At 45.0% G+C, this 26,456-nt stretch overlaps 1 protein-coding gene across 4 annotated transcripts in view; it reads right to left on the reverse strand.

Moving 5' to 3' along the window:
* FRAS1 (Fraser extracellular matrix complex subunit 1) overlaps nt 1–26,456 on the reverse strand; it is a 416,443-nt gene that overhangs the window by 265,873 nt on the left and 124,114 nt on the right. For all 4 annotated transcript variants that reach the window (XM_061583287.1, XM_061583284.1, XM_061583285.1 and 1 more), the window contains one exon: nt 784–891. In XM_061583287.1, the coding sequence (XP_061439271.1) occupies nt 784–891 (108 nt within the window). The remainder of the gene's footprint in view (nt 1–783; nt 892–26,456) is intronic.

Here is a 26,456-nt window from a genome sequence, read left to right on the forward strand (position 1 = left end):
AATTTAATACCGGAAAAAATGAGAACCAAAACTATTATTATTATTTACTGAATTTATATCCTGCCCTTCCTCCCAAAAGAAATGGATAGATCCTTCCATTCCTACTTTCCTCTAAACAGGAAAAAGCCATTCAGTGAGTATCACAAATCCATCTGTCTAGAAAAGCCACTTCCCAGATTGTGGTTTACTTGTTTGTTTAAATAATGGGTCGCCAGCACAGCACTTGCAGGTAACAGTGTACCTGCCGGTATGGCACTCCTCTCTTCAGAACAGAAAGGAGGGTGGGTGTCCAATCCTAGCATCCTTGGGGTTTTTTTTGGGGGGGGATATGTTCAATGAAAGCGAAGAGTACAAACAAGAACTGAGCAGGAAGAGCAAATATTCTCTTGTGCATTGTAGATTTTTGAGAGGATATATCATGAGACCTTTTGGGGGTGTCGTAGGAAGTACTATTGGGCAAACTGGCACCTGCCACACTGGAAACCACATTGGCTACAATCAAACAAAGATGAGGCAACAGGAACACAGGAAGCTGATTTATACCAAGTTAGACCATCTAGCTAACTGACAGCAACTCTCCAGGGTTTCAAACAGAAGTCCTTCCTAGCCGTACATTGAGATGCCAGGGACTGAACTTGGGGCCTTTTGCATGCAAAGCATGTGCTCTGACACGAAGAAACAGCCTGTTCCCTGACAATGCTGGCAAGAGCCGTGCAACCGAACTGCCTCCCACCCTCGGTACGACAATTCAATTACCATGTGGACGTCATTCTGTTGCCTTACCTTCCAGAAGTTGCAACGAGGGTTTTTGCAAATGACGGCTTTGCATAGGACAATGTCACCATGGCAACTGCACTCTCGGCACGAGTCTGGCTTCCAAGAGGTGTTGTTCTGCAAATAAGTCATAAACTCCAAATTAGAATTGTGTTAAAAGTGTTAATGCTGCATGCAATTACGGGACAGCAAAGAGTTCACATGAATTAAAAAGAGCCCTTGCATTACAGAGGCAAACTTGGCAAGCAAGGTCTATCTGCTACATGCTGATTAGTACCCGTGCCTGTAACAAGTCCAAAGCTATTCATTTTGTACTTCCAACATGTAATCAAAAGACTTGGGCCTGCGATGAAAAGTAATCAATTCCAGCTGCAAAATAATTGATCCACCTAAGCCCCGGTAGCTACAACCTGATTACAGCTTCTCTTCCACCCAGCACTGGCTTCTATAAACAGGCTAGGGCTGGGAACTTAACTGCCTCCAAAGGAGCTTTTGACGCTCCATTCATATTAAAATTAATGTGCTAGAAAATTTACCTGGGGTGCAGAACAGCTTCTATGTATGGGGAGAGGCTAAAAAGATTTGGAGACTTCTGGTCAGAGAAGAGATGGGGAAGGTATAGAGAGGAAATGAAAAGATCCGGAGTTGGTGGGGCAAGGAGACGTTTCATAGCCTTTGGTAGAATATTTAACAAATAATTTTTTGTAGGAGCTGCTTGCAAAAATTAAGGAGCTGAGACAAAACAGTATTTTGAGTTTTGTCTTTGCCCTTCATATTCCTGAAAAGCGTCTCCGTTTTTGGATGTACTTTAAATTACTCTCCCCCCCCAAACAAATTCAGGGCAGGGAGTTAGACCAGGGATGGGCAACATCTGGTGCCTGGGCCTAATTAGGGCCAAGAGGGGTCCTAATGTGGCCTGCTAAGCCATTTTAACATTTTCATCCACCAAGCTATTTTAAACAAATTATTAGACAGAAACATGCAAAAGCCTCCAAAGGATGGTTTTCAAGGAACCTGGGAACTCTCCCTTCCCCCCCGTCCATGTGATTATGAATGGTTTGACCTCGCCCTATCCTAAGCTCTATCTACAGTCACATGAAGGGGGAGGAGCTTACAGAGAGCATATAAAGGGCAACATCTAATGTAAGTGTCGTTGAACCGATTGGGAGCAGTGACCACAGTGCTATTAAATTAAACATACATGTAACTGGCCAATTGCCAAGAAAATCCAACACGGTCACATTTGACTTCAAAAGAGGAAACTTCACAAAAATGAGGGGATTGGTCAAAAGAAAGCTGAAAAACAAAGTCCAGAGGGTCACATCACTCGAAAATGCTTGGAAGTTGTTTAAAAACACTATATTAGAAGCTCAACTGGAGTGCATACCGCAGATCAGAAAAGGGACCGCCAGGGCCAAGAAGATGCCAGCATGGTTAACGAGCAAAGTCAAGGAAGCTCTTAGAGGCAAAAAGTCTTCCTTCAGAAAATGGAAGTCTTGTCCGAATGAAGAAAATAAAAAAGAACATAAACTCTGGCAAAAGAAATGCAAGAAGACAATAAGGGATAATAAAAAAGATTTTGAGGAGCACATTGCTAAGAACATAAAAACCAACAACAAAAAATTCTATAAATACATTCAAAGCAGGAGACCATCTAGGGAGACAATTGGACCCTTGGATGATAAGGGAGTCAAAGGTGTACTAAAGAACGATCAGGAGATTGCAGAGAAGCTAAATGAATTCTTTGCATCTGTCTTCACAGTGGAAGATATAGGGCAGATCCCTGAACCTGAACTAACATTTGCAGGAAGGGATTCTGAGGAACTGAGACAAATAGTGGTAACGAGAGGAAGTTCTAAGCTTAATGGACAATATAAAAACTGACAAATCACCGGGCCCAGATGGCATCCACCCGAGAGTTCTCAAAGAACTCAAATGTGAAATTGCTGATCTGCTAACTAAAATATGTAACTTGTCCCTTGGGTCCTCCTCCGTGCCTGAGGACTGGAAAGTGGCAAATGTAACGCCAATCTTCAAAAAGGGATCCAGAGGGGATCCCGGAAATTACAGGCCAGTTAGCTTAACTTCTGTCCCTGGAAAACTGGTAGAAAGTATGATTAAAGCTAGATTAACTAAGCACATAGAAGAACAAGCCTTGCTGAAGCAGAGCCAGCATGGCTTCTGCAAGGGAAAGTCCTGTCTCAGTAACCTATTAGAATTCTTTGAGAGTGTCAACAAGCATATAGATAGAGGTGATCCAGTGGACATAGTGTACTTAGACTTTCAAAAAGCGTTTGACAAGGTACCTCACCAAAGGCTTCTGAGGAAGCTTAGCAGTCATGGAATAAGAGGAGAGGTCCTCTTGTGGATAAGGAATTGGTTAAGAAGCAGAAAGCAGAGAGTAGGAATAAACGGACAGTTCTCCCAATGGAGGGCTGTAGAAAGTGGAGTCCCTCAAGGATCGGTATTGGGACCTGTACTTTTCAACTTGTTCATTAATGACCTAGAATTAGGAGTGAGCAGTGAAGTGGCCAAGTTTGCTGACGACACTAAATTGTTCAGGGTTGTTAAAACAAAAAGGGATTGCGAAGAGCTCCAAAAAGACCTCTTCAAACTGAGTGAATGGGCGGAAAAATGGCAAATGCAATTCAATATAAACAAGTGTAAAATTATGCATATTGGAGCAAAAAATCTTAATTTCACATATACGCTCATGGGGTCTGAACTGGCGGTGACCGACCAGGAGAGAGACCTCGGGGTTGTAGTGGACAGCACAATGAAAATGTCGACCCAGTGTGCGGCAGCTGTGAAAAAGGCAAATTCCATGCTAGCGATAATTAGGAAAGGTATTGAAAATAAAACAGCCGATATCATAATGCCGTTGTATAAATCTACGGTGCGGCCGCATTTGGAATACTGTGTACAGTTCTGGTCGCCTCATCTCAAAAAGGATATTATAGAGTTGGAAAAGGTTCAGAAGAGGGCAACCAGAATGATCAAGGGGATGGAGCGACTCCCTTACGAGGGAAGGTTGCAGCATTTGGGGCTTTTTAGTTTAGAGAAAAGGCGGGTCAGAGGAGACATGACAGAAGTGTATAAAATTATGCATGGCATTGAGAAAGTGGATAGAGAAAAGTTCTTCTCCCTCTCTCATAATACTAGAACTCGTGGACATTCAAAGAAGCTGAATGTTGGAAGATTCTGGACAGACAAAAGGAAGTACTTCTTTACTCAGCGCATAGTTAAACTATGGAATTTGCTCCCACAAGATGCAGTAATGGCCACCAGCTTGGATGGCTTTAAAAGAAGATTAGACAAATTCATGGACAGGGCTATCAATGGCTACTAGCCGTGATGGCTGTGCTCTGCCACCCTAGTCAGAGGCAGCATGCTTCTGAAAACCAGTTGCCGGAAGCCTCAGGAGGGGAGAGTGTTCTTGCACTCGGGTCCTGCTTGCGGGCTTCCCCCAGGCACCTGGTTGGCCACTGTGAGAACAGGATGCTGGACTAGATGGGCCACTGGCCTGATCCAGCAGGCTCTTCTTATGTTCTTATGTTCTTATGTTCTTAAAGGAACTCTGCCAGAGCTTTGGCTCAGTCAAACTGAGGAGCTTCATCAGGCAGACTCAAGGATTACCATATCTTTTGTTCTCATGGCTCAGTTACTCCCCTCAGTTGGGCCCAGGAGCTGCACTCTTCCCTGGAGCCTCAAAATTCACCCTTTGGTGTCTTTTGCACAGCTATGTCTGAACTGTGTTTAGTGTCTTGGACGAAAAGCAGAGAAACACTTTCAGATTTTTACTTTATTTATTTATTTTTGCAATCTGCTACAAGTTCAAGGAAAAGTTCTTCTGCCTTAAACACACAAATTGAGTTTCAGTTTTTGTTTCAAAATTTGTGTCTTTAAGGAAGAACTTTTTCTTTAGCAGATCAGTAATTAATGCTCAGTATCATGGTTTGCATGGATGTCCACCACCGAGAAGGCTGAAGGTTGGTTTCGTCACAATGAGGTGGCCACAATAAGAAGGAACAACCCTGGGAAAACAAGAGAGAATTGTCGCTTCATGGTGATGTTTCCATGTCAGATTAAGTTGCACCAGTGCTTTTTTGTGATGGAATTCACCAGTATGGAGTGCCAGCACCTCTTTTTTTTCCCCTGCCCATGGCAATAGTTTTGTCCTGGCACTCACAGTACTTTTATCAAGGTATGAATACTGAGTTGCACAACTCACAATTCTCTATAGTAAAGAGACTATTTGAGCTAACTACAAGCTTCATGCAAAACCATGGCATTCAGCCCCAGTGACACGTTTTAAAATGAAAAGCAACTTGTGACAGCATTATTCAGAGAAGAGAAGCAGGGAGGGAAGGAATGCTTGACCGTCTGTCTGTCTGTCTGTCTGTCTCTCTCACTCACTCACTCACTCTCTCTCTCTCTCTCTCTCTCTCTCTCTCTCTCTCACACACACACACACACACACACACACACACACGGCTATTTCCCCTGAAAGTTCCAACATAATGTTTGTCTTTGGAACCCTGAAAAGGGGGTCATTTTGGGTGTGGGAAGAGTTACGAGCAGAGAAAATGGCAAGTGGGAAAGGTTTAAGCATACACATATGCATCATTTGTCTGTACTAAACAACTCTCTTCCAAAGCTGCTTTTCCTTTGAAAATGTGACACTGGGGGCACTTCTGGATTGTTGCTATTTTCAACTGGGATACAAGCAAATTCACATTGTTCAATTAAAATTGATCTGGAGCTCTTGCTCAACAAACCCACTTCCTCCCAAAATTGTTGCATAACATTCGCCCAATGCAACATCATGTAACCCCCATGTGCACAAATCAGAATGACTGCTCAAATAAACAGGTCATCTGGAAGCGACCTGAGGCTCAGTTACATAGGAACATACAAAGAAAAGCCTGCTGGATCAGGCCAGAGGCCCATCTAGTCCAACATCCTGTTCTTCCAGATGCCAACCAGATGCCCCAATGGGAAGCCCACAAACAGGACCTGAGCGCAAGAGCACTGTTCACTCCTGTGGTTCCAGCAACTGGTATTCAGAAACATACTGTCTCCAACCATGGAGCCAGAACATAGCCATTGTGTCTAGTAGCCTTTGACACAGTTATCCTCCATGAATTTGTCTAATCCTTTTTTAAAGCCCTCCAAGTTGGTGGCCATCACTCCCTCCTCTGGGAGCGAGTTCCATAGCTTTACTGTGCACTGTGTGACGTAGCACTTTCTTTTGACTGTCCTGATGTGTACTACATGCATTTGCACGCAGCATGTAGTTACCTTACCTTCAATGGAAGGCAAACATATGAAGTTCAATGCTCAAGCACCATTGTTACTACAGTGTCAATGCAATGTTCCCTCCAATGCAGCAGCCACTTGCAGAGGGATATGTTTCCCTGTGTTAAAACATCACTCTCTGGGTCACTTTGATATGCAGCTACAAGATGACTGGAGGCTTCTTTCCTTCTCAGTGGAACAGTACATGAAATCCAGTCCTCTCTAGTAAAACTGAAGAGAATATTAAACCTATGTACTGCCACAGATTGGTGCAAACTTACAGCCTGGGAGTTTGAGAAATAAATGATACCAGAGAGGGGCTGTCATTTTTACTCTGATAACATAACTGGCCCAATGTGTGGATGCAATAGCACTAACAGGGTTATACTGAGAAAACTGCCTTCTTTGGGTTGATTTACTATACTGTCGCAGAATCAATTGAGGCCAAGTTATATGGATGTCAAGCTTTGCCTAACTCTCATCCTATACTAAATTCATTCCTGCTCCTTAAACAAAAGGGGGGGAAGTAAAGTTGTTCGTGTCAAACTTGTTCCAAAGACACCTGGAGCCATGGCAAACTCCAGGGCCCCATGTAACCTGCCCCCTTGGGAAAGTGATGTTTCAGATTTGCACCAGGATGAATGGCCTTATCTGGTCATATATACCCTTGCTCATCCCAACAACAAAGGGGTAGGTAGGAAGTCAACATGACTGACAAGGGAGCTGTAGGTAGGCGCCATCAAGTTTCAGATATCGTTGCTGAGCATCTGCAGCCTGCTACAGAGCAGTGATTGCATTGTTTGTAAGGAAGGGGCGTGCTTCGTGGACCACCACAAGCCAGGTTCTGTAGCGTCCTGTGTGCAGAGCTTACGTGGATAGGAATGGGGCACGGCAGGATGTCAACATGGTCACGGCTGTGCAGGTGCACAAGCAGGAGTGCCAGATTGGTTCTGCTATAAGGTTGCCAGGCTTGGGGCCTGAGACTGATCCTGTATCCAAGAGGTCTTCTGTATCTTTAAAAGTTGTACAAGGGGAAGAGAGAATTCCATCTTGTGGTTTTCCCCATTACAGTGTTGCAAGAACACCTGAACTTGGCTGACTTTTTCTTCTCCTAAAGATACAGGATGAGTCTCAGGCCCTGAACCTGGCAACCCTATTCTGCTAGTACACCCATGCAGCCTCAACCTCACTGCCAGACTGCCTTGTCTCACATCCAACCAGGTAAGCTACAGCGATGGCCGTGTTGGGAGGGCCACTCCACCTCACTACACGGGTCACTACTGTGGACCACCCAATGCCTGCTCCCATTATCTCTGAGAATTGGTCGTGCTGGGTTGAACTGATGGGAGTTGGAGTCCAACAACATCTGGAGGGCCACAGGTTAGCCGCCACGGAATTAGAAGCAGGGACACAAGTAGCCAATTAAGGTAGCCCTGTGTTGGGTGTACCTATTGCAATGTTCCTCAAGCTGTAGAGCTAGAGATCTTAACGGGGCAGGGATCGGCCTGGATGATAATGGTGGCCTCCTTATGTTGAGACAGCATGACTAACTACAGTGGACATCTGAGGCATGCAACAGCTGCTTTCTCCTCCAACCTATCCTATGCTTCATGAGGCTGTATGAAAGCATTCATTTAGTGCCTAAAATGTAACTAGAGGCTAGCTCCTGGGATATGCTAGAATATGAACGCAGAGCATCTGTTTGAGGGTGTCTCTTTCACTGTACAGTTGAGGTGGGGGAGAGGCATCAGGCAATAGTTAATGCAAACTGGGGGGAAAGTTCTTTCCTGATTTTTGTTGGTCAGCATTTGTGAATTTCTGGGTATCCAGTTTACGGCTGATTGATTTGCACATAGCAGGTGCGAAGTCACCAGCATGAATTATTCTAGCACATTTACTTGGAAGGACTGATTCTGATTACCACTATCAATGAGAATAGCTGTGGCTCAATAGCGGAGCACATGCTTTGCATGCAAAACGTCCCAGGATCAATCTGGAGAGCCACTGCCAGTCAGTGTAGACAATACTGAGCTAGATGGACCAACAGTCTGACTCAATATAAGGTAGCTTCCTATGTTCTTCCTACATAGCAGACAGCCCTTATTTATTTATTAAATTTATATCCTGCCCTTCTTCCCAGAAGGAGCCCAGGACAGCAAACAAAAACACTAAAAGCACTTTAAAAATCTTTAAAAGATTTTACAACATATTAAAACAAAACATCTTTAAAAAACAACATTAAAAACATCTTTAAAAGCAATTCCAGCACAGATGCAGACTGGGATTAGGCCCTCGTGGCTTTTGCTGATTTCTAGTTGCCAATGGCATGCTCATGGACTGATTGTATTATGGTCTGCTTTATTTTTAATCTTTGAACAGCCCTTATACATTTTGGGTGCTTTAGAAATCAACCAACCAACCACAACGTTCACTCTGTTAACATATGCAGAATTCAGAGTCAAAGCACTAGAAGGAAATCCCACTCAGATAAAAACCAATGTACTCTTGGACCTATGCAAGCCATTGGCTTGCATACATATGCCTCCATGTATACCCACTAATGGCCAGAACTGTGAGCTGTAGCATTGTTTAACCCTTGGCATTTTCCTCTCTTGTGGTACCTTTTCCTTCCAGAGAAGGTCACTCAGTGGCACAATGGGAAAATTTTATGCTGCATTTCTGCTTTTACTATTTTTGAATACCATTTTAATTTTTGATGGAAGCTGCCCAGAGAACTCTGGTTATAGGGCAGCACTGAGGTGAGATGGACAGACAGACAGACAGACAGACGCAAATACACCCCCATACACATATTTCATGGTAAACAAATCTGGCACAGTAGGTAACCTACTGGGCGAACTACTCACAGCTCCAGTTCTTCCACATCAATGACCTATTGATGAGTAGGGAAGGACTGGAAATCAAACAGCACACTGAGAATGCTCTATCAATGATTCCTGCTGTTGCAGCATGAAAGATGAAACAAGACGTTGAGCTCCTATAAATGGAACATCAATACTGAAATCTACTGACTTCACCAACCATGGCTGAATACGTGAACCTAGCTGCCCTTCAGTTGGCTTGGCGCACCAGCATGGCGTAGTGGTTACAATGTTGGACTAGAGCCTGGGAGACCAGGATTCAAATCCCCAATCAGCCCTGAAGCTCACTTGTGGGATAATCACTATCCCTCAGCTAACCTACGTCACAAGGTTGTGAAGATAAAATGGGGAGGGGGAAGCGGGAAAATTCTCCTCACTGTACAGGTAAATATTAAACATAACTGGCTCTCCTCAACTTGATTGTCTGCTTGCTCACCCTAACAACATAAGCAGAACCCCGCAGAGTTGGAGCAAGGTCCATCTACTCCAACATTCTGATTTCAAACCAGATGCTTCTAGGAAGTCAACAAACTGCACAGGAATGAAAGGAATGGGCCTCCCATATTATTGGTCCTCAGCATCCAGCATCCAAAGCAGCCTTCCCCAGCCTGGTCAGATGTTGGTGGACTACAATCCCATCATCTCTGAGCAGGAACGGGTGATAAATTCAATTCAGTCGTCTTGAGGAGAATCAGCCTTGTTTGCAGTTTCCAAAATTATATGTGAACCAAAACACAGCCATCCTTCAAACTTCACACTTCTCCACATTTTGCAAGCAGTTCTCCAGCCAAGTAATGTGTACAAAATGTGTATAGTGGGGTAAAGTGTGCATAAAAATGCATGTATTAGTGAAAGTAGCATACACAATGCATTATATGTTAATATTAGGGAAAATATGCTTGGAAAAATGTGTAAGGCAAAATTGCTTACAAAATGGTATATTAGGATAAATTCACAGTAAAAGATGGCTGAATTTTCATGAGGATGTCCTTTTTTTAAATTGCAAAGTAATGTGGAAATGCAGTATTTCTATGATAAGTTGCTTCTTTCCAGGGAGCAGCAATGGGCTAAGATTACTGCCTTAGTGCCCACCTCGTAGGCTTCCAGGAGGCACCTGATTGGCCACTATGGGCCAACAGGATGCTTGACTAGATGGATGCCTAGCCTGATCCAGTAGGGCTCTTATACTCTTCTGTGGCTGTTTGTCTTCACCAAATGCCTCCCTCTGTAGCGGTGCTCCTGTACAGATCTCACTTTTTGGTGCACCGATTGTAAGATAGGCCGCTGGTTGGTTGCCACAAGCATTTTCTGCATCACTGAGCCTGATCTGGCCCCAGGCAATGACTGGCATGTGACAGTGGCATCTTCACTCCAGGGAATATAGACAATGCAGCACGCTAAAGCAAGGGGGAAATTAGCTGCCAGTTTTGCTGAGAATGACATATTGACAAAGTACTTAAGCCCATGTTATCCACTTCAGCATCAATGGCACGCACATGCGCACACACACACCACAGAAGCCTCGCAGTGCAAGAGCCCACAACTGGATTCACTTCAAGTGCGGCTCTCGGTCAAAAAGCATTGGAGAGAAAGCCAGTATCAGATGTCTCCAGATGAAGGATATTGGACTCGCTTTGTGAAAAAGCTACAGGCAAGAGTGCGGAGCAATTATAACTTCTGGTACAATTACCAGAAGCCTTCCTCTACTCTCTGCCAAGCAAAGAAACTTGGCAGCTTACTAATATGGCTTTCCGTTTTTTGCACTTCCACTTCAATTAGCTGACAATGGCAGGCAATTGACAGGATCAGCCAAAGCCCTTAGGGACCCTGACAAACACAGAAGTGGGATGCAGATATACAAACTGCCGAAACCACCATTGTGTAAATCTATAGTGCAGCCGCATTTGGAATACTGTGTCCAGTTCTGGTCACCTTGTCTCAAAAAGAATATTGCAGAGTTGGAAAAAGTTAAGAAAAGGGAAACCAAAATTATCAAAGGAATGGAGCGACTCTCCTATGAGGCAAGGTTGCAGCATTTGGGGCTTTTTAGTTTAGAGAAAAGGCGAGTCAGAGGCAACATGATAGAAGTGTATAAAATTATGCATAGCTTGATTGATTGATTGATATCCCACCCTTCTACTCAGTAGGAGCCCAGGGCGGTACCTAGCATGGAGAAAGTGGATAGAGAAAAGTTTTTCTCCCTCTCTCATAACAATAGAACTCGTGGACATTCCATGAAGCTGAATGTTGGAAGATTCAGGACAGACAAAAGAAAGGACTTCTTCACGCAGTGCATATTTAAACTATGGAATTCACTCCCACAAGAAGCAGTGATGGCCACCAACCTGGATGGCTTTAAAAGAAGATTAGACAAATTCATGGAGGATAAGGCTATCAATGGCTACCAACCATGATGGCTGTGCTCTGCCACCATATTCAGACGCAGTATGCTTCTGAAAACCAATTGCCTGTAGCCACAGGAGGGGAGAGTGCTGTTGCACTCAGGTCCTGTTTGTGAGCTTCCCATGGGCATCTGGTTGGCCACTGTAAGAAGAGGATGCTGGACTACATGGGCTACTGGCCTGATCCAACATGCTCTTCTTATGTTCTTATGAACAGGAGAAAATTAAGGGCCATTTCACAGGGAACAGAATGGGAAGTTTTACTCTTGTTCTGCTAAAGGAGTGCTAGCCAGGATCAATGGCATTGATGTGATATCCTGTCCCCATGTCAGGATAGTCAGAGGGGTGGGCCTGCTGCTAAGAGGGCAGCACAGTGGGTTTGTGCTGTGATTCCACCAGAACCACAGCGGTGGTACTAGGTGCAGAATTCATACACCAATTTGGGGGGAGGGGTGCAGTGGACACATCTGGAATTTTTGAGAAAGTATTATGGGTGCCTGTCAAAAAATGGCTGCTGTGTGGTGTGTGGCATAACACAAATGGCTGCCATGGGGGTATGACATCAGACAAAAAGGCATATGCGAGGATGTGGCATAACCCAAAATGGCTGCCACATCTAAAAGAACAGAACAAGAGACAGGAGCAGAAAATTCTGGAATGCATTATTAGCAATATGCTGATGATAAGTAGCTCTATCTTTCCTTTACATCTGCAGGTGCGGCAGAGGATGTGGTAGATCGGTGTCTTGCCTCAGTAATGGACTGGATGAGAGCCAACAAACTGAAACCTAATCTAGAGAAGACTGAGGCACTGTTCATGTGTGGTTCCTTAGATCAGATGGGTGGGGCACAGCCTGCTCTGGATGGGGTTACACTCCCTCTGAAGGAACTACTGTCACCTGAGGCCCAAGTGGCTTCAGTGGAATGAAGTGCCTTCCATTAGCTTCAGCTGGTAGCCCAGCTATGTTCCTATCCAGTGAGGGATAGCCTAACTTCTGTTGTCTATGCTCTGGTAACCTCTAGGTTAGATTACTGGCATGCATTATATACATGGGGCTGCTGTTGAAGATGCTTCAGAAACTGCAACTGGTGCCGAATTCAGCAGCCAGATTGCTGACCAGGGCAAGACCGTCAGAACATATAACCACAATTCTGGCACAGCTGCACTGGCTTCCAATTAGTTTCTGGGCCATATTCAAAGTGTTAGTTTTGACCCATAAAACCTTATGTGGCTCAGGATCCCAATATCTCAAGAACCACCTCTCCCCACATGAACCAATCCAGACTCTGTGTTTGTCATCTGAGGGAAATGTGGAGGGTAGCAACATGAGTACCGGCCTTCTCAGTGGTGGCTCCCCATTTCTTCAATGCTCTCCCCAGGAAGACAAGCCAGGTACCATCATTGCCTGTTTTTAGGTGCCAGTGTACCTCTTTCTTGGGTCCTAAGGGGCTCGTTGAAACAAATACTGCAAACACAATTACAATGTTTGTTTTGTATTTATATACTTAACAATAACTGAAAGGAACATAACACCATGTATGCCAACAGAATATATCATATATCTTCTTAACATAATAATTCCCAAAGTCCAATGCCTTCAGCAAGACATAATTGAAGAAGTTGCTTGCAGAAAGTCCAGTGGAGAAAATTCGGAAATTTCCAATTGCAAACTTCAAAGCCCTAAATAAAATATAATTTAAATTCAAATACATAAAGCCACAAAAGAATTAATTTACTCTTCCATCCCCTTTACACACATAATTGTAAAACCCCATTACCTAATTCAAGGTGACAAGGGCCTAGTCCTTACTCCCTGGCATTAACAGCTCCTTTTCTCTTCAGCTTCCTCACGGTTTGTACTCAACTCCTTAATACAATCCTTCCATAAGGTTTCTCCACCCACTGGACCAAACCAATATAACCCATAGGGGTTACACCAGGTTAAAACATTTTTATTCGCCCAGGCCTTTGGAGTTTTTCTGTTTATTTTTAGTCAGGTAGGGAAGAGTTGGGTCTTGTTTTTAATGTATTTTTTGTGTATTTTGGGATGTTTTTATGTCTTTTTAATGTTGTAAGTTGCTTTGAATTTATTGTTGAAAAAAGTGACTTGTTGCTGTTGTTATTATTGTTATTATTATTTTTTACTGAGCTCTTTCACGGGTGCCATAGAAGGTACTGGTGTAGTGGTGGGTGCTGGGTAGATGTGGTAGGTCCTGTCATATACTCTCCAGAACTACAAGTCCCAGAGTTCTTTGGTTGTTGCCAACATCTTCCACCCATACACAGGAAGAAAAAAACAGCAGGATGCCATGTGCATCTGGAAGCAGGGGAGAGGGAGAAGATAAGCACTGTAATAATTGCGGATACTGATATGCCATGGACAGTGGGCCAGTACCGCTGATGAGGATTTACAGATGCCAGCACATATCTGAGTAAATGAGCTAAGTCACTTGGTCTCCAGAATACACATAACTGACAATAGATCCCAGGAAAATAAAGTTTAAAAGTCAGTTGTACACTACGTATATAACACACACCATTCAGGCAGCCAGCAAGGTTTCCATAAGTTAGGGAGCCCTACTAGGATAGATGCTCTTGGAGGTCACTGATTCGTAGGGCTGCCGTAAGTTGTAGTCGACTTGGAGGCACATAACAACAACAAACTAGGACACAGAACTCAGAACCACTGATCTAATTGATTTAGAGGTGCTCCCAGCTTACATTTTATGTAAATGGAGTTGAAGTGTGCTCAGCAAAAAAAAAAAAAATCACATTCATTTTTTTGCTAAAAGGTGGGGGAAGATTGTTTTTTAACCTTCCACCTCCTTTGCAAAACCTGGGCCTTTGAGTCGGCAGTTGCAGCTCCACCCTCTGTCTTTCCTCCCAAAGATTATGGGAAAATTTAAGGCCCACAAGGCTGGTTTATATCCTGTCACTGAGAATGACTTGTAGTAATTACTCGACTCTTTGCCTGAAATGAAAGGACCTCATTCTTGGATTCCTGCCGAGCAAGGAGTGAGGCACTTCACCCTCTGGAGAGACAGATGTTGAATGGGAACTGAACACACAAGAAACTTTGACAAATTAATGTTGATAGAGAGGTATTAATAAATCAAACAAAAAGTAATCGCTAAATAAATCTGCAGGAACATGTCATTTAATTCCCTAGAATTAAGAGGAATCAAGGTGCATAGCACACCAGAGCAGCCTGTGGGCAAGTTTAATATAACAATCCCGTTTCTGACTCAAGCAAGGCATTATTCCAGAAAGCACAAGGGGTGGCATCAGCAATCCAACATCTGTACTGGCTTGTTACTGTTTTTGGAGTACAATTTAAGGTGCTGGTTTTCAACTATAATGTTCTAAGTGGCTTGGGTCATACGCATTTTTAAATATATTTAATTAATTCACTTATCAAAGTTCCCCCAGGTCCAATCTGCACTAGATATTTAAAGCAGTATTTTGCCACTTTAAGAAGGCATGGCTTCCCCCACAGAATCTTGGAAACTGAAGTTTGTTAAGGGTGCTGAGTAGACAGGAGATAATAGCAAAACAATCTAGAGTGATGCCTAGCTCCCGTTGCATGTATCCAGCAAATGGCACTCAGAGGTACACTGCCTCTGAACAGGGAGGTTCCATTTTCTGCTAGCATGGTGAAAACCTGTTGATTAGGGTTGCCAGGTTCAGTCCCTGAGACTGATCCTGTATCTTTAGGAGAAGAGAAAGTCAGCCAAGTGCAGGTGTTCTTGCAACAGTGTAATGGGAAAAACCACAAGGTGGAATTCTCCCTTCCCCCTGCACAACTTTTAAAGATACAGAAGACCTATTAGAGGTTTGGCCTCTGTATCTTTAAAAGTTGTGCAGGGGGAAGGGAGAATTCCACTTTGTGGTTTTTCTCATTACAGTGTTGCAAGAACACCTGCACTTGGCTGACGTTCTCTTCTCCTAAAGATACAGGATCAGTCTCAGGCCACGAACCTGGCAACCCTAGTGCTGAGGGTTGGTAGGACACCCTATTCCCCTCCCAGAGTTCTTCCTTCCCAGAATTCCCTGAGAAGAGAGATTTATTGTTAAACCACTCTGAGAATTGTAGCTCTATGACAGAAATAGTGATCTCCTAACAACTCTCAGCACCCTTAACAAACTACAGTTCTCAGGATTCTTTGGGGGGAGCCACAGCTGTTTAAAGTGGAATAACAACACTTTAAATGTATTGTGCAGATGGTACCTAGTGACTATGCCCTGTGGGTTTGCTATACAACAGAGGGCCTTCTCAGCGGCACATTCTGGAACACCCTCACTGTAAAGATCAGGCTGTCCCCTATGTTATTCTCTTTCAGGTGTCACCTCAATACCAAGAAAGGAAACTAGTGTTTTAAAGTCTGTTTTTATGATTTTTGAAGTGTTTTCAGTGCTTTTGTTTGCCGCCCTGGGCTCCTACTGAGAGGAAGGGTGGTGTGCAGGGTTTAGAATTGTATAGAGAGAGACTCCTTCTGTTGTGCTAAACAAGGCATTTATTAGGTTAGAGTTATGGAACTCTAGGGGTCTGTCTCTATGCTCCCTTAGCCTTAGAGTAACTTCCTGTCAGGTGACATCACCCCTCTCTTTAATTGGTTAGTTTTCCCTCCAAAACCTGCCTGTTTGTTTCAGTCATGAGTGAAGCTAGCAGCAGGCCTAGTAGCCTCAGAGGCCAACACTCCTTTTTTACCTATCGCTCTCTCTCTCAGAAGGTATTTCTCTGCCATAGTTCACCATCCCCAGAGACTGTATGCTTTCTTTGAAGTTTCTGTGTACCTTTGTGTTTTCTGGTTTAATAAAATAGTTCTGATTAAAAGAGAGAGATTGAGTTGACTGTCTGGCAAAGTGGGTTTCAGAACCACAGGCTCAGAACAGGTGGGATATAATTCCTAATGGAGTTCAATGGAGTTTACTCCAGGTACATGGAAAGCAAGTATTGGATTAAATACTTTCATATTGCAAAGGTTTTCAAAGCACTGCCCTCTTCAATAGCCCCCAAGGTCTGACTCTAAGGGCTCATCCAGACGACTGCAAAATGTGTGGCACGCCCGCTATGTGTGTTCATTATTTTTCGGTCGTCCAAATGACGTCTCGTGCTGTTACGCATTTTTGCGGGTTAAATCCGCTCCTTGCAATACCGGCAAAAATGCTATTTGCTGTTTAAAATCGGGAATCATCTGCTGTGCCTTCAGTTAGGATGCAATACCGCGGACTTTACAGCTGATGGGCGGTTCTTGGGCATTTCCCCTTGCCCCTTCTCCTCATTCCAGCCAATCACATATCTGCACTTTTGCGCATGTGCGAGAATAAGCCTGGGAAAATTGAACCAATCATCGCAATGGTGGGGTGTTGGGGGGGGGTCTGCAACTACTGCACAGATGCATTTTATGTTTTGCCAGCCTGCGAACTGGGCAACCGCTCTGGGTGAGATCTGCAATGCACAGCAAGCGAGAAAGGGGGGTTGGTCGGTTTCAGCCTGCCTCCGAAAGCCATGTCAATTTCATTCTACTTGCTGGGGTTTTTGCTTCACATCAGAAAAGCATACATTGGTTTAAGTGTAATATGGCAAATGCAAACAAGAAAAAGGCTTCTGGTCGGTGTCAAGCCTGCTCCAGAAAGCTTTATCAATTTCATTCTCAGTGGGAAAGAAAGGGAGAAGGAGGGAGGTTGACACATTTCTTGCTTTTTTGGAGAAATAAGTGCATTGCCAGTGACTGTATCTCCTTAAATATCAATAAAGGCAGAAAAGCATACATCCGTTTAAGTGTAATATCGCAAATGCAAACAAGAAAAGTGCTTCTGGTCAGTTAGAACATAAGAACATGCCTGCTGGATCAGGCCAGTGGCCCATCTAGTCCAGCATCCTGTTCTCACAGTGGCCAACCAGGTGCCTGGGGGAAGCCCGCAAGCAGGACCCGAGTGCAAGAACACTCTCCCCTCCTGAGGCTTCCGGCAACTGGTTTTCAGAAGCATGCTGCCTCTGACTAGGATGGCAGAGCACAGCCATCATGGCTAGTAGCCATTGATAGCCCTGTCCTCCATGAATTTGTCTAATCTTCTTTTAAAGCCATCCAAGCTGGTGGCCATTACTGCATCTTGTGGGAGCAAATTCCATAGTTTAACTATGCGCTGAGTAAAGAAGTACTTCCTTTTGTCTGTCCAGAATCTTCCAACATTCAGCTTCTTTGAATGTCCACGAGTTCTAGTATTATGAGAGAGGGAGAATAATTTTTCTCTATCCACTTTCTCAATGCCAGTTTCAAGCCTGCTCGGAAAGCTTTGTCAATTTCATTCTCAGTGGGAAGGCAGGCGTGAAACCGACCAGCTGCCTTTCCTTCCCAGGTGAGAACTCCTTTACAGCCATATTGTGCTTTGTTGCAAAGGGGGAGAGGAGCATACCTAATTTTTTTGCTGACCAATTGGTTGATAGGGGGAGGTCTTAGAGGCGGAGCTTGGAAAAAGCGAAAAGAATGTAGGGGTCTTACCGCTGCGTGTAGGGGTGCAAAAAAGCTTTTTTTTTAATTGGGAAAGAGCGAACTAAAAGGCAAAGTGAGGACTATCAGATGACAAACCGAATATGGAAACCGTGGATTATCCTGCTCCGTTTGGATAAGCCCTAAGTTGCACACAAGAGGAAAAAAACTGTAAGCCATATTCTTACTTACTCAAACTGAGAATCTCAAAATTTTCTGACGTTGCAATGAAGTCTAGGCACTGCCTGGCTCAGCAAAACACAACCCTGGCTTCACTATTGGCTACAATCCTGAAAGGGCGGAGTTAGAGCCACAGCTTGGAAAAGTTGCTTTTTTGGAACTACAACTCCCATCAGTGGCCATGCTGGCTGGGGCTGATGGGAGTTGTAGTTAATTATATTCCATTGCACTGTTGTGGTATTTATCTTAAAATAAAAAAATATAAATTGTCAGTTGCATTTTTACAAGGGTTAAAAAAAACTAATCTGTATAAAACTGTGCCCGTCAAAGGTCAGTTCTGTGCCCCTCAAAGGTCAGTTCTGCGCCCCTCTGAGGTCTGCGCCCTAGGCGGCTGCCTAGTTGGCCTAGTGATAGCACCGGCCCTGGTTGTTGGCCACCACTGGCTCTCTGTATGAGGAAAGGCAGGATCAGCAGAGCAATGGCAAATTCAGAAGTGCAGAGTCCCTCCATGGCAGTCACAGCCATGCCCCCTCCCTTTTGCTGATGGGTTGAGAATGAGATCCTTGTTAATGCCTTCTCTCGCAACAAAAACATTCCCTAGGAGCCAATAACATGAAAGGGGAGAGGGTTGGCTACTGAAAAGACTCTTTTTATTAGTGGCTGACTCTTACTCTCATTGGCTCCAATCAGCAGGATAGGACAATGAAGCATGTTAGAAGACTCTTCTCAGTAGCTAACATACTCCCCTTTCAAGCTGATAGGCTCGTAGGATGCTGGAGACATAGGGATCCTGCTCCCAAAAAAGGAAAGGGTCTAAGGCCCCCTGAGACTCTGGACAAGTACACCCCTGGGCAGGATATAAGATATAAAGTAAGAATGGGAATATCATCCCATCTTTTCTCCATAAGAACAGTTCTGCTAGATTAGGGTCAAAGGCCCATCTGATCCAGTGTCCTGTTATTACAGTGGCCAGCCAGATATCCATGGGAAACCCAGACAAAATTTGCTTACTTTATTCTCACAACAGTCCTGTAAGGTAGGTTAGAATACCCAGACACAGCTCATGCACAATGTGTTAGAGAGTCTCCATAATGGACATTTTTGCAGGTGAAAAGTTGCTGGAGAGATTTTGCCCTAACTTTCAATATAATGGAGGTCGCTGATTCATAGGGTCACCATAAGGCGTAATTGACTTGAAAGGCATATAACAACAAACAGGTTTAATATAATATTACTAACATCTCTAGTGAGAAACAGGCAGTTATTTCATCTGAAAACTTCAAGGTTTGAAGAAGAAAAAGGAGTCACTTCGTTGAAGCTAACTGGAAAACCTATTGAATAACGTGTGGGTGAATTGTCAGAATATAACCTGACTGATCCAGCAGCATGATTGATAGGCCTGCAGATGTTATGGCACACAAAGTATCTTGGACAAAGTTGCTTTTCTTTTAAAAGATTAAACCTTACAACCTGGCATTTGTAGACTTGCAGCACTTTTCCCTCAACCTGGGACATACTTGAAAGATAGTTGCACCTGCCCCAAATATTGGGGCCATTGAGGCCAAGCACAGGTTTAGCTCCCACTCCGACAGTTTTCCTCAGTGCACCCCTTTATTTTCTCCTACATAAATGAGTGGCTGCAACTCCACTGTCAAAAATCTCACAAGAGTGGTGGGTCCACATTTGCTGTCAATCCGTACAGATACAATGCCTTACATCCATAAGAGATGCTAGCAATACTCAGAGCCAATACTCACTTGCCACTATAACAGACACTTTGTTTAGCAGCAAGTGGAATCTGCAACAAAATGTTGCAGTGTAGGGTGCTATTTAGTGTTCTAGACAATCAGCTACGTCTTCCTCCAGGATACTCCATGAATGGATAATCCATTCGTTTCCCTCTTCCACCTCGTTTTTCATTCCCTCCTCATCACCCACAGTCAGCATTCCACAGCCACTGAGCACAGGCAGTCCTTGTTGGGCTACTTGGGGAGGGTGTAATTTCTTATGGGTTTTCCCCATCAAATTTTGTATATATCTGTAAATCTTCGGGCTCCACCAAGCCTCCTTATACCCTCCCTCTAACACTAGAACTCTTGGACATCTGTTGAGCCCCAGCTCCTCCAGGTAGAACAGGGGGAGGTGTCAGAGGCAGCTTTCAAGGGCGTTGAGGGAGGGGGAAATGCCGACAGCCCGCAAGTTCCCACAGACAGCCCTCCCGTCGATGCGGATCCCGCTCCATCTACAAGCGCTCCAACAGAGCCGTGGGAAGCGACCTTGCACGTGAGCTAACTCCACCCCCCCCCCGGATTCCCCGCCTGGCACTTCAAACGCTTCCCCGCCAGCCTGCTCCCCACTCCCTGAGCTCGAGTCAGCACCTAGCGAGCCTGTGCTGTCAGATGTACAGCTGGAGGATCGTCCCCCCTCACCCCACGAGAGACAACAAGAGAAGTGGGACAGTCAGAGGGTGGTACTTTGGAGGAGTCAGAGATTACGAGTGAAGACCTTTCCTATTTAAGGCGGCGCCCCCTTGATTGGGGTGCTGAGTCAACTTATTCTACACGCTGCAAAGCATGCCTAGGTAGCTCAGTTAGAGACATTAGTGAGTTAGTATAGACAGGTCTATGAAGCGCACTGCTTTTAATGTAACCGTTACTCTAATAAAGCAAGAATTAATTCCAGCCTCGCCTCCGTCCTGTGAATCGCACTCTGGGCAGGACAACATCCAATGAAGCTGCATGTTGGAAGATTCAGGACAGACAAAAGAAAGGACTTCTTCACACAACACAAACTATGGAATTCGCTCCCCAAAGAGACAGTGATGGCCCCCGACTGGGATGGCTTTAAAAGAGGATTAGACCAATTCATGGAGGGCAAGGCTGTCAATGGCTACTAGCCAGGATGGCGATGCTCTCCCTGCACGGTCAGAGGCAGTATGCTTCCGAATACCAGTTGCCGGAAACCACAGGAGGGGAAAGTACTCTTGTGCTTAGGTCCTGCTTCTGGGCTTCCCATGGGCATCTGGTTGGCCACTGTTAGACCAGGATGGTCCAGCAGGCTCTTCTTATGTTATTACATGTGGGAACAGTAGGGCCCCGCTTATACGGCGGGTTAGGGACCAGGCCCCCGCCGTAAAGCGGAAATCGCCATAAAGCGGAACCCATTGACTTTAATGGGTCGCATCGCACGAAAATGCCGCAAAACGGCAAAACCAGCTTTAAAACAGGGGATTTCCCGATTGAAAGCCGCCGCATCAGTGGAACAGCGGAAAGTGGAACACCGTAAAGAGGGGCCCTACTGTAGTGCTGTTTCAGCTGTATAATTATCAGCACTCACGCCTGAATATGTTGTGACCCAGGCTGGGAGGGGAGGCATCTACAAGGGCGACACAAAACTGGGGCAACAAACTGAGGGAGAGGTCGAGCAGCAAGGAGAGCTCACAGTGTGCCCACACCCCTGACCCTGTCAATTCAACTTCCCCTGATCCTGGACCTCCTGCTGGAGCGCAAATTGAACTATCAGAGACTGCCCTGTCAGAGACTGCTCCATTAGACACGCCGCCCGCACCAGAGGCACCGCCTTGTCAACCTGACATTCTCCAGCTGAGCGCCCCACAGCTTCCCACACTTGAGCAGACAGATAGCTTCTACCAGTTGGAGGGAGAGGCTGAGATCAAGCCCCATCGCCCCGCACTTGAAGGTTCCAGAGATGTGAAGTTCAACTGTCGGAGCTGAGGAGGAGCCATCGTTTACGTGCAAAAGCCAAGCCTACTTAAGTGGACTCAGGGGAGGGGTTAGTTGCTGAGTCAACATCTGAGAGCTGCAAAGACATGCTTAGTCAGTGTTAGTCAAGTTCCTAGACAGAGTAGATAGACTGATGAGTTGCAAAGCTTTTGATGTATCTATTACAGCAGGGCCCCATTCATACAGCAGGTTCCGTTCCAAGCCCCCACCAAAAAGCAAAAACTGCCGGAAAGTGGGGCCCTACTCAGCTGCAGCGCGGGAGCTCCCGGCGCTCCAGCTGACAGCAATCAGCTGGAGCCCACAAGCTCCCCACGCTCCAGCTGATCATGCACTACAGCTGATCAGCTGTAGCGCAGGGAGCTACGGTGGCACGCTACAGCTGACAATGATCAGCTGGAGTGAGCGAGCTCCCCGTGCTACAGCTGATCAGCTGGAGCGCACGATCAACTGGAGCGCGGGGAGCTACAGTGCCGTGCTACAGCTGACAGCGATCAGCTGGAGTGCAGCGGCTGGACCTCCCAGCACTACAACTGATCACCCCATTGGTACCGCTGTATTAGCGGAAAACCGCTAATATTAGCGCCCGCTAGTATTAGCGGGCGCCAACAAACAGGACCTTACTGTACTTTAATAAAAAGAGAAAAACTCACAGAACCGAGTGAGACCTGGTTCTTCGGCTTCGGACAGGGCAGAATGTCAGAAACAAAGGGGATGAGATCACATATAGAGAAGCAGACAGCAGACTGATAGCGCTGTATGTCCTTGTAATGTGAGAATTGTCAGAGGCATGGGGAAGGGCCATAGCTCAGTGGTAGAGCAACTGCTTTACATGCACAAAGCCCCTGGTTCAATCTCTGGTATCTCTGGGTATGGATGGGAACGTCCTCTGACTAAAACCCTGGAGAGCTGCTGCCAGCCACTGTAGACCAATGTGTTGCCCAGCGGCCATGCTGGCTGGGCCATGATGGGATTTAGAATCCAACAACATCTGGAGGGCCACAGGTTCCCCATCCCTGGTGTAGACAATCCTGAGCTAGGTGGACCGGCTTCCTATGGTCCTCAAGAGAATAATGCAGGTTTGGACATAAGCCCTGTAGCCACTGATTCTCCAAGTTTCATGCCCAGAGCCATTAAACTCACACCCAGTTGCACTCAGAAGCTTCCACTCCATGTGCATAAATTGGTTCCTTCGGTCAAAAAGCGAGCGGCTGCCAAAATGATTTGCAGCTAACATTGGATTTCAAAGGCTACGCAACCACAGGCTGCTACTGCCTATTGAACCACTGTCTGAAAAACCATCACAGCTTTCAAATAGGTTGGGCTATAAAAAAAAAAAAACCAGCCTTAATCCCGTGCATAAATTACCTTTGATTTACTAGGGTGGGGGAGGAGAGGGGGACAGGAGGGACTTCTGCTAGGAAGAGCTGTTGCACTGCAAGTTCTAGAAAACCAGGAGGAATTGCTTTGGGAGCAAATGAACTCCTATTTCAGGAAGAAAAGCCTTTGAGTCCTTTGGTACAGCTACACCAACGATGTGATGAAAACAAGAGCCCCAGTGAGGCAGATAACTCTAAATTCATCCTGTGTCATACCACTAGAATACAGCAAACAGCCAGGGAAGTGCTTGAAATATCAGCTGCAGCTGGCCAGGGCAGAAGGCCCATTGATGGAATAAAACCTTTCATCAGATCTTTCTACTAAAAAGAGAGGCAACCAAAAATGTATATTAAAATAATGCAGCTCCAGCCAGAAATACAGTAACATCTGTGCACGTTCAGTGTTGCTATCCTTAAGGTATTTTGCTCGGAGCTGTGTGAATGCAGAGCTTCCCCAAATCAAAATTGCAGAAGCACAGAATTTTATCTCGAGAGCAGAATTTTTGCAACTCAACTTCAATTTTTAAAAATAGCTTGGAGAAGTGTGGCCAACCACCTACCTCCTTGCCCACTTAGGCACTTAGAGCTAGCCAAGGGGGATTGTGACTGGGTGATGATTGTTTCACTGGAGTGATGAATGTTTCACTAGAGGAGGTGAGCTTAATAACGATTGCCCAGTAATGAACACCCTTTTGTTTCCCTGGTGGACATTTGTCAGGAAAGAGATGGAGGGAGTGTGACCCTGCTCATTTTCCTTGACTTCTTGGCAACTTTCAACACCACTGACCATGGTATCCTTCTGGAGCATCTCAGAGAGGTGGGACTTCGGGGCATTGTACTCCAATTTCAAGGGTGTTCCCTGAAAGTAACTACTTGCAGTTCCAGAGCTGTATGTTGCCTACTGCTGCTTAAACAAATTCTTTTGAGGATAGGTCTATCATCAGCTATAAGCCATGATAACTATATGGAGCCTCCATGTTCAGAAGCAGTCTACCTCTGAACTCAAGTTGTTGGGGGACTAGCAGTAGTAGCCACTGCCTTTCTTTGTTTCTCATGAGCTTTCCAGATGTATCTGCTATCCACTATTGCAGGTGTAGAGAACGTTTGTCCCTCCAGATGTTGCTGAACTACAACTCCCATCAACTCTGGCCATTGGCTATTCTGCTGGGGCTGATGGGAGCTGTAGCTTGGCAGCATCTGGAGGGCCAAAGGTTCTCCACCCCTGAACTATTGGAAACAGGATGCTAGACTAGAGGGATGTTTGGTCTGATCCAGCAAGACTCTTCCTATGTCTTTATGGCCCTCACTTTACTGCCGTTTTCTGCATTAAAGCAAACTTTTATGTCTTCACTTTTAATCTAAGTTTCCTAAGTACATGATTAATAAACTGGTTCTCTTGTTCCTTAGGAGGCCAAAAATAATAATAATACTCCCATTGCAGAAATCCTGCACAGTCATTAATCTTTGTGAACAAAGACTTCATTACTGAATGAAAATGATTAGCTAGGTTGGCAGCAAACAGGCTTTTGTGAGCTGCCTTACCATCTTCCAGGACTGTAGCAAAAGCTACACCCACCCCCCAAGTTCCCCTGGTTTATTCATGGCTGTCAAGATCAACTATAATTTTACAGTCAACCAAGTTGAAATAAACGACTACAAAAGTTCTGCAATAGCTCAGTACTGGCCCTCAGGTCACAGGCTCCAAGATGTCACCACCCAGATCAGTAAATGGATCACCACCGCTGCAAGAGGACTTGTGTAGCAGGTCTGAATCGACATTGAGGAAGCTTTTTCTGTTTTTATTCCTCAAAAGTAGGAAGGTGCACTGAGCTTCCCAGTGCCTGATATCAGCCTGCACTAAGCACACTAGTCACTAGAACAAACCGTTTCCATTTGCCACACCTGGAGGGGGAACGGGTTGAACTGCCAATCAGCTGCAAAATCTCTTTCAAGCTGAATTTTAAAAAATATGCTCTCAAGAGGTTCCCACCAGGCTTTACAGTGAAAAGGGGTGGGGTTTGACTAGCATCATGTGCCCCTGTTTTCAGTAGAGACAGGTAGAGATGCACTTGAACCAACAGACCAGTGAGTGTGCTTCTATCTCAAGTTCTCCTTGTGGACCAAGGTAGCTCTTTATTCCACTGGAGCCAGACCTCTAGTTGGCAATGAGTATCTTAGGAAATCTTTTTGAGATGATCAAGTTTGCCGTATTGAAAGCTTCTAATGAAGCCCAATTGGAAGTCTGCAAAAATTCTAGCATCAAAAGGTAATTGATACCTTCTTGGTCAGAATAGGTAAGTGAAAGAACAGTGGATGCTTTTGAGTTCGTGCTGTCATTATAAAAAATGGAAATGGACTGCCTTCAAGTCGATCCCGACTTATGGCGACCCTATGAATAGGGTTTTCATGGTAAGCGGTATTCAGAGGGGGTTTACCATCGCCTTCCTCTGAGGCTGAGAGGCAGTGACTGGCCCAAGGCCACCCAGTGAGCTTCATGGCTGTGTGGGGATTCGAACCCTGGTCTGCCAGGTCACAGTCCAACTCTCTAACCACTACGCCACACTGGCTCTTGCTGTCATTATATGGCTGCTTAAAAACACATCTCCTCACCCAAGCCTTTGGGGAAAATTGACTTGGCAAGGCCATCTGTTATTGATGTCTGTCTGCTGTGTTGATAAGGTTTGGTTTTAATGCTCTGTGTGTTATTACTCTAATGTATATGTTGTAAACCACCCTGGGATCTTTTGATGAAGGGTGATTTAGAAATTAAAATAAATTATATTATTATTATTTTAAAAGTTCATGTATCCTTTATTCTCTTGTTTTGTAACATCATCTGGGATGAAAAAGGTAAAGGTGTCCCCGCACTTGTAGTGCGAGTCGTTTCCGACTCTTAGGGTGACGTCTTGCGACGTTTACTAGGCAGACCGTATATATGGGGTGGGATTGCCAGTTCCGTCCCCAGCCTTTCTTTACCCCCCAGCATACTGGGATAAATGTTGTTATTAATTATATTTTTTATCCTGTCCTCCAAGGAAATTAGGACAGCATGTGTGGTTCTCCCTGCCACCATTTTATCCTTACATCAATTCTGCAAGGTAGGTTAGGTGGAGAGTGATTGGCCCAAGGCTACCCAGTGAATTTCAGGGCTGAGTGAGGATTTGAACACCGGTCCCCCTGATCCGAGGCTGACATTCTAATACCACACAGATTTAAAGCAGGATCATTAGAGCTAACACACACAAATTTGTTTTAGGCTCATATGTTCAACCTGCCAATTATTCTAGAACCTGTTTAACTTATGAAAACT

This window comes from Rhineura floridana, chromosome 9 (assembly GCF_030035675.1).
Source record: "Rhineura floridana isolate rRhiFlo1 chromosome 9, rRhiFlo1.hap2, whole genome shotgun sequence".
NCBI classification, from domain to species: domain Eukaryota; kingdom Metazoa; phylum Chordata; class Lepidosauria; order Squamata; family Rhineuridae; genus Rhineura; species Rhineura floridana.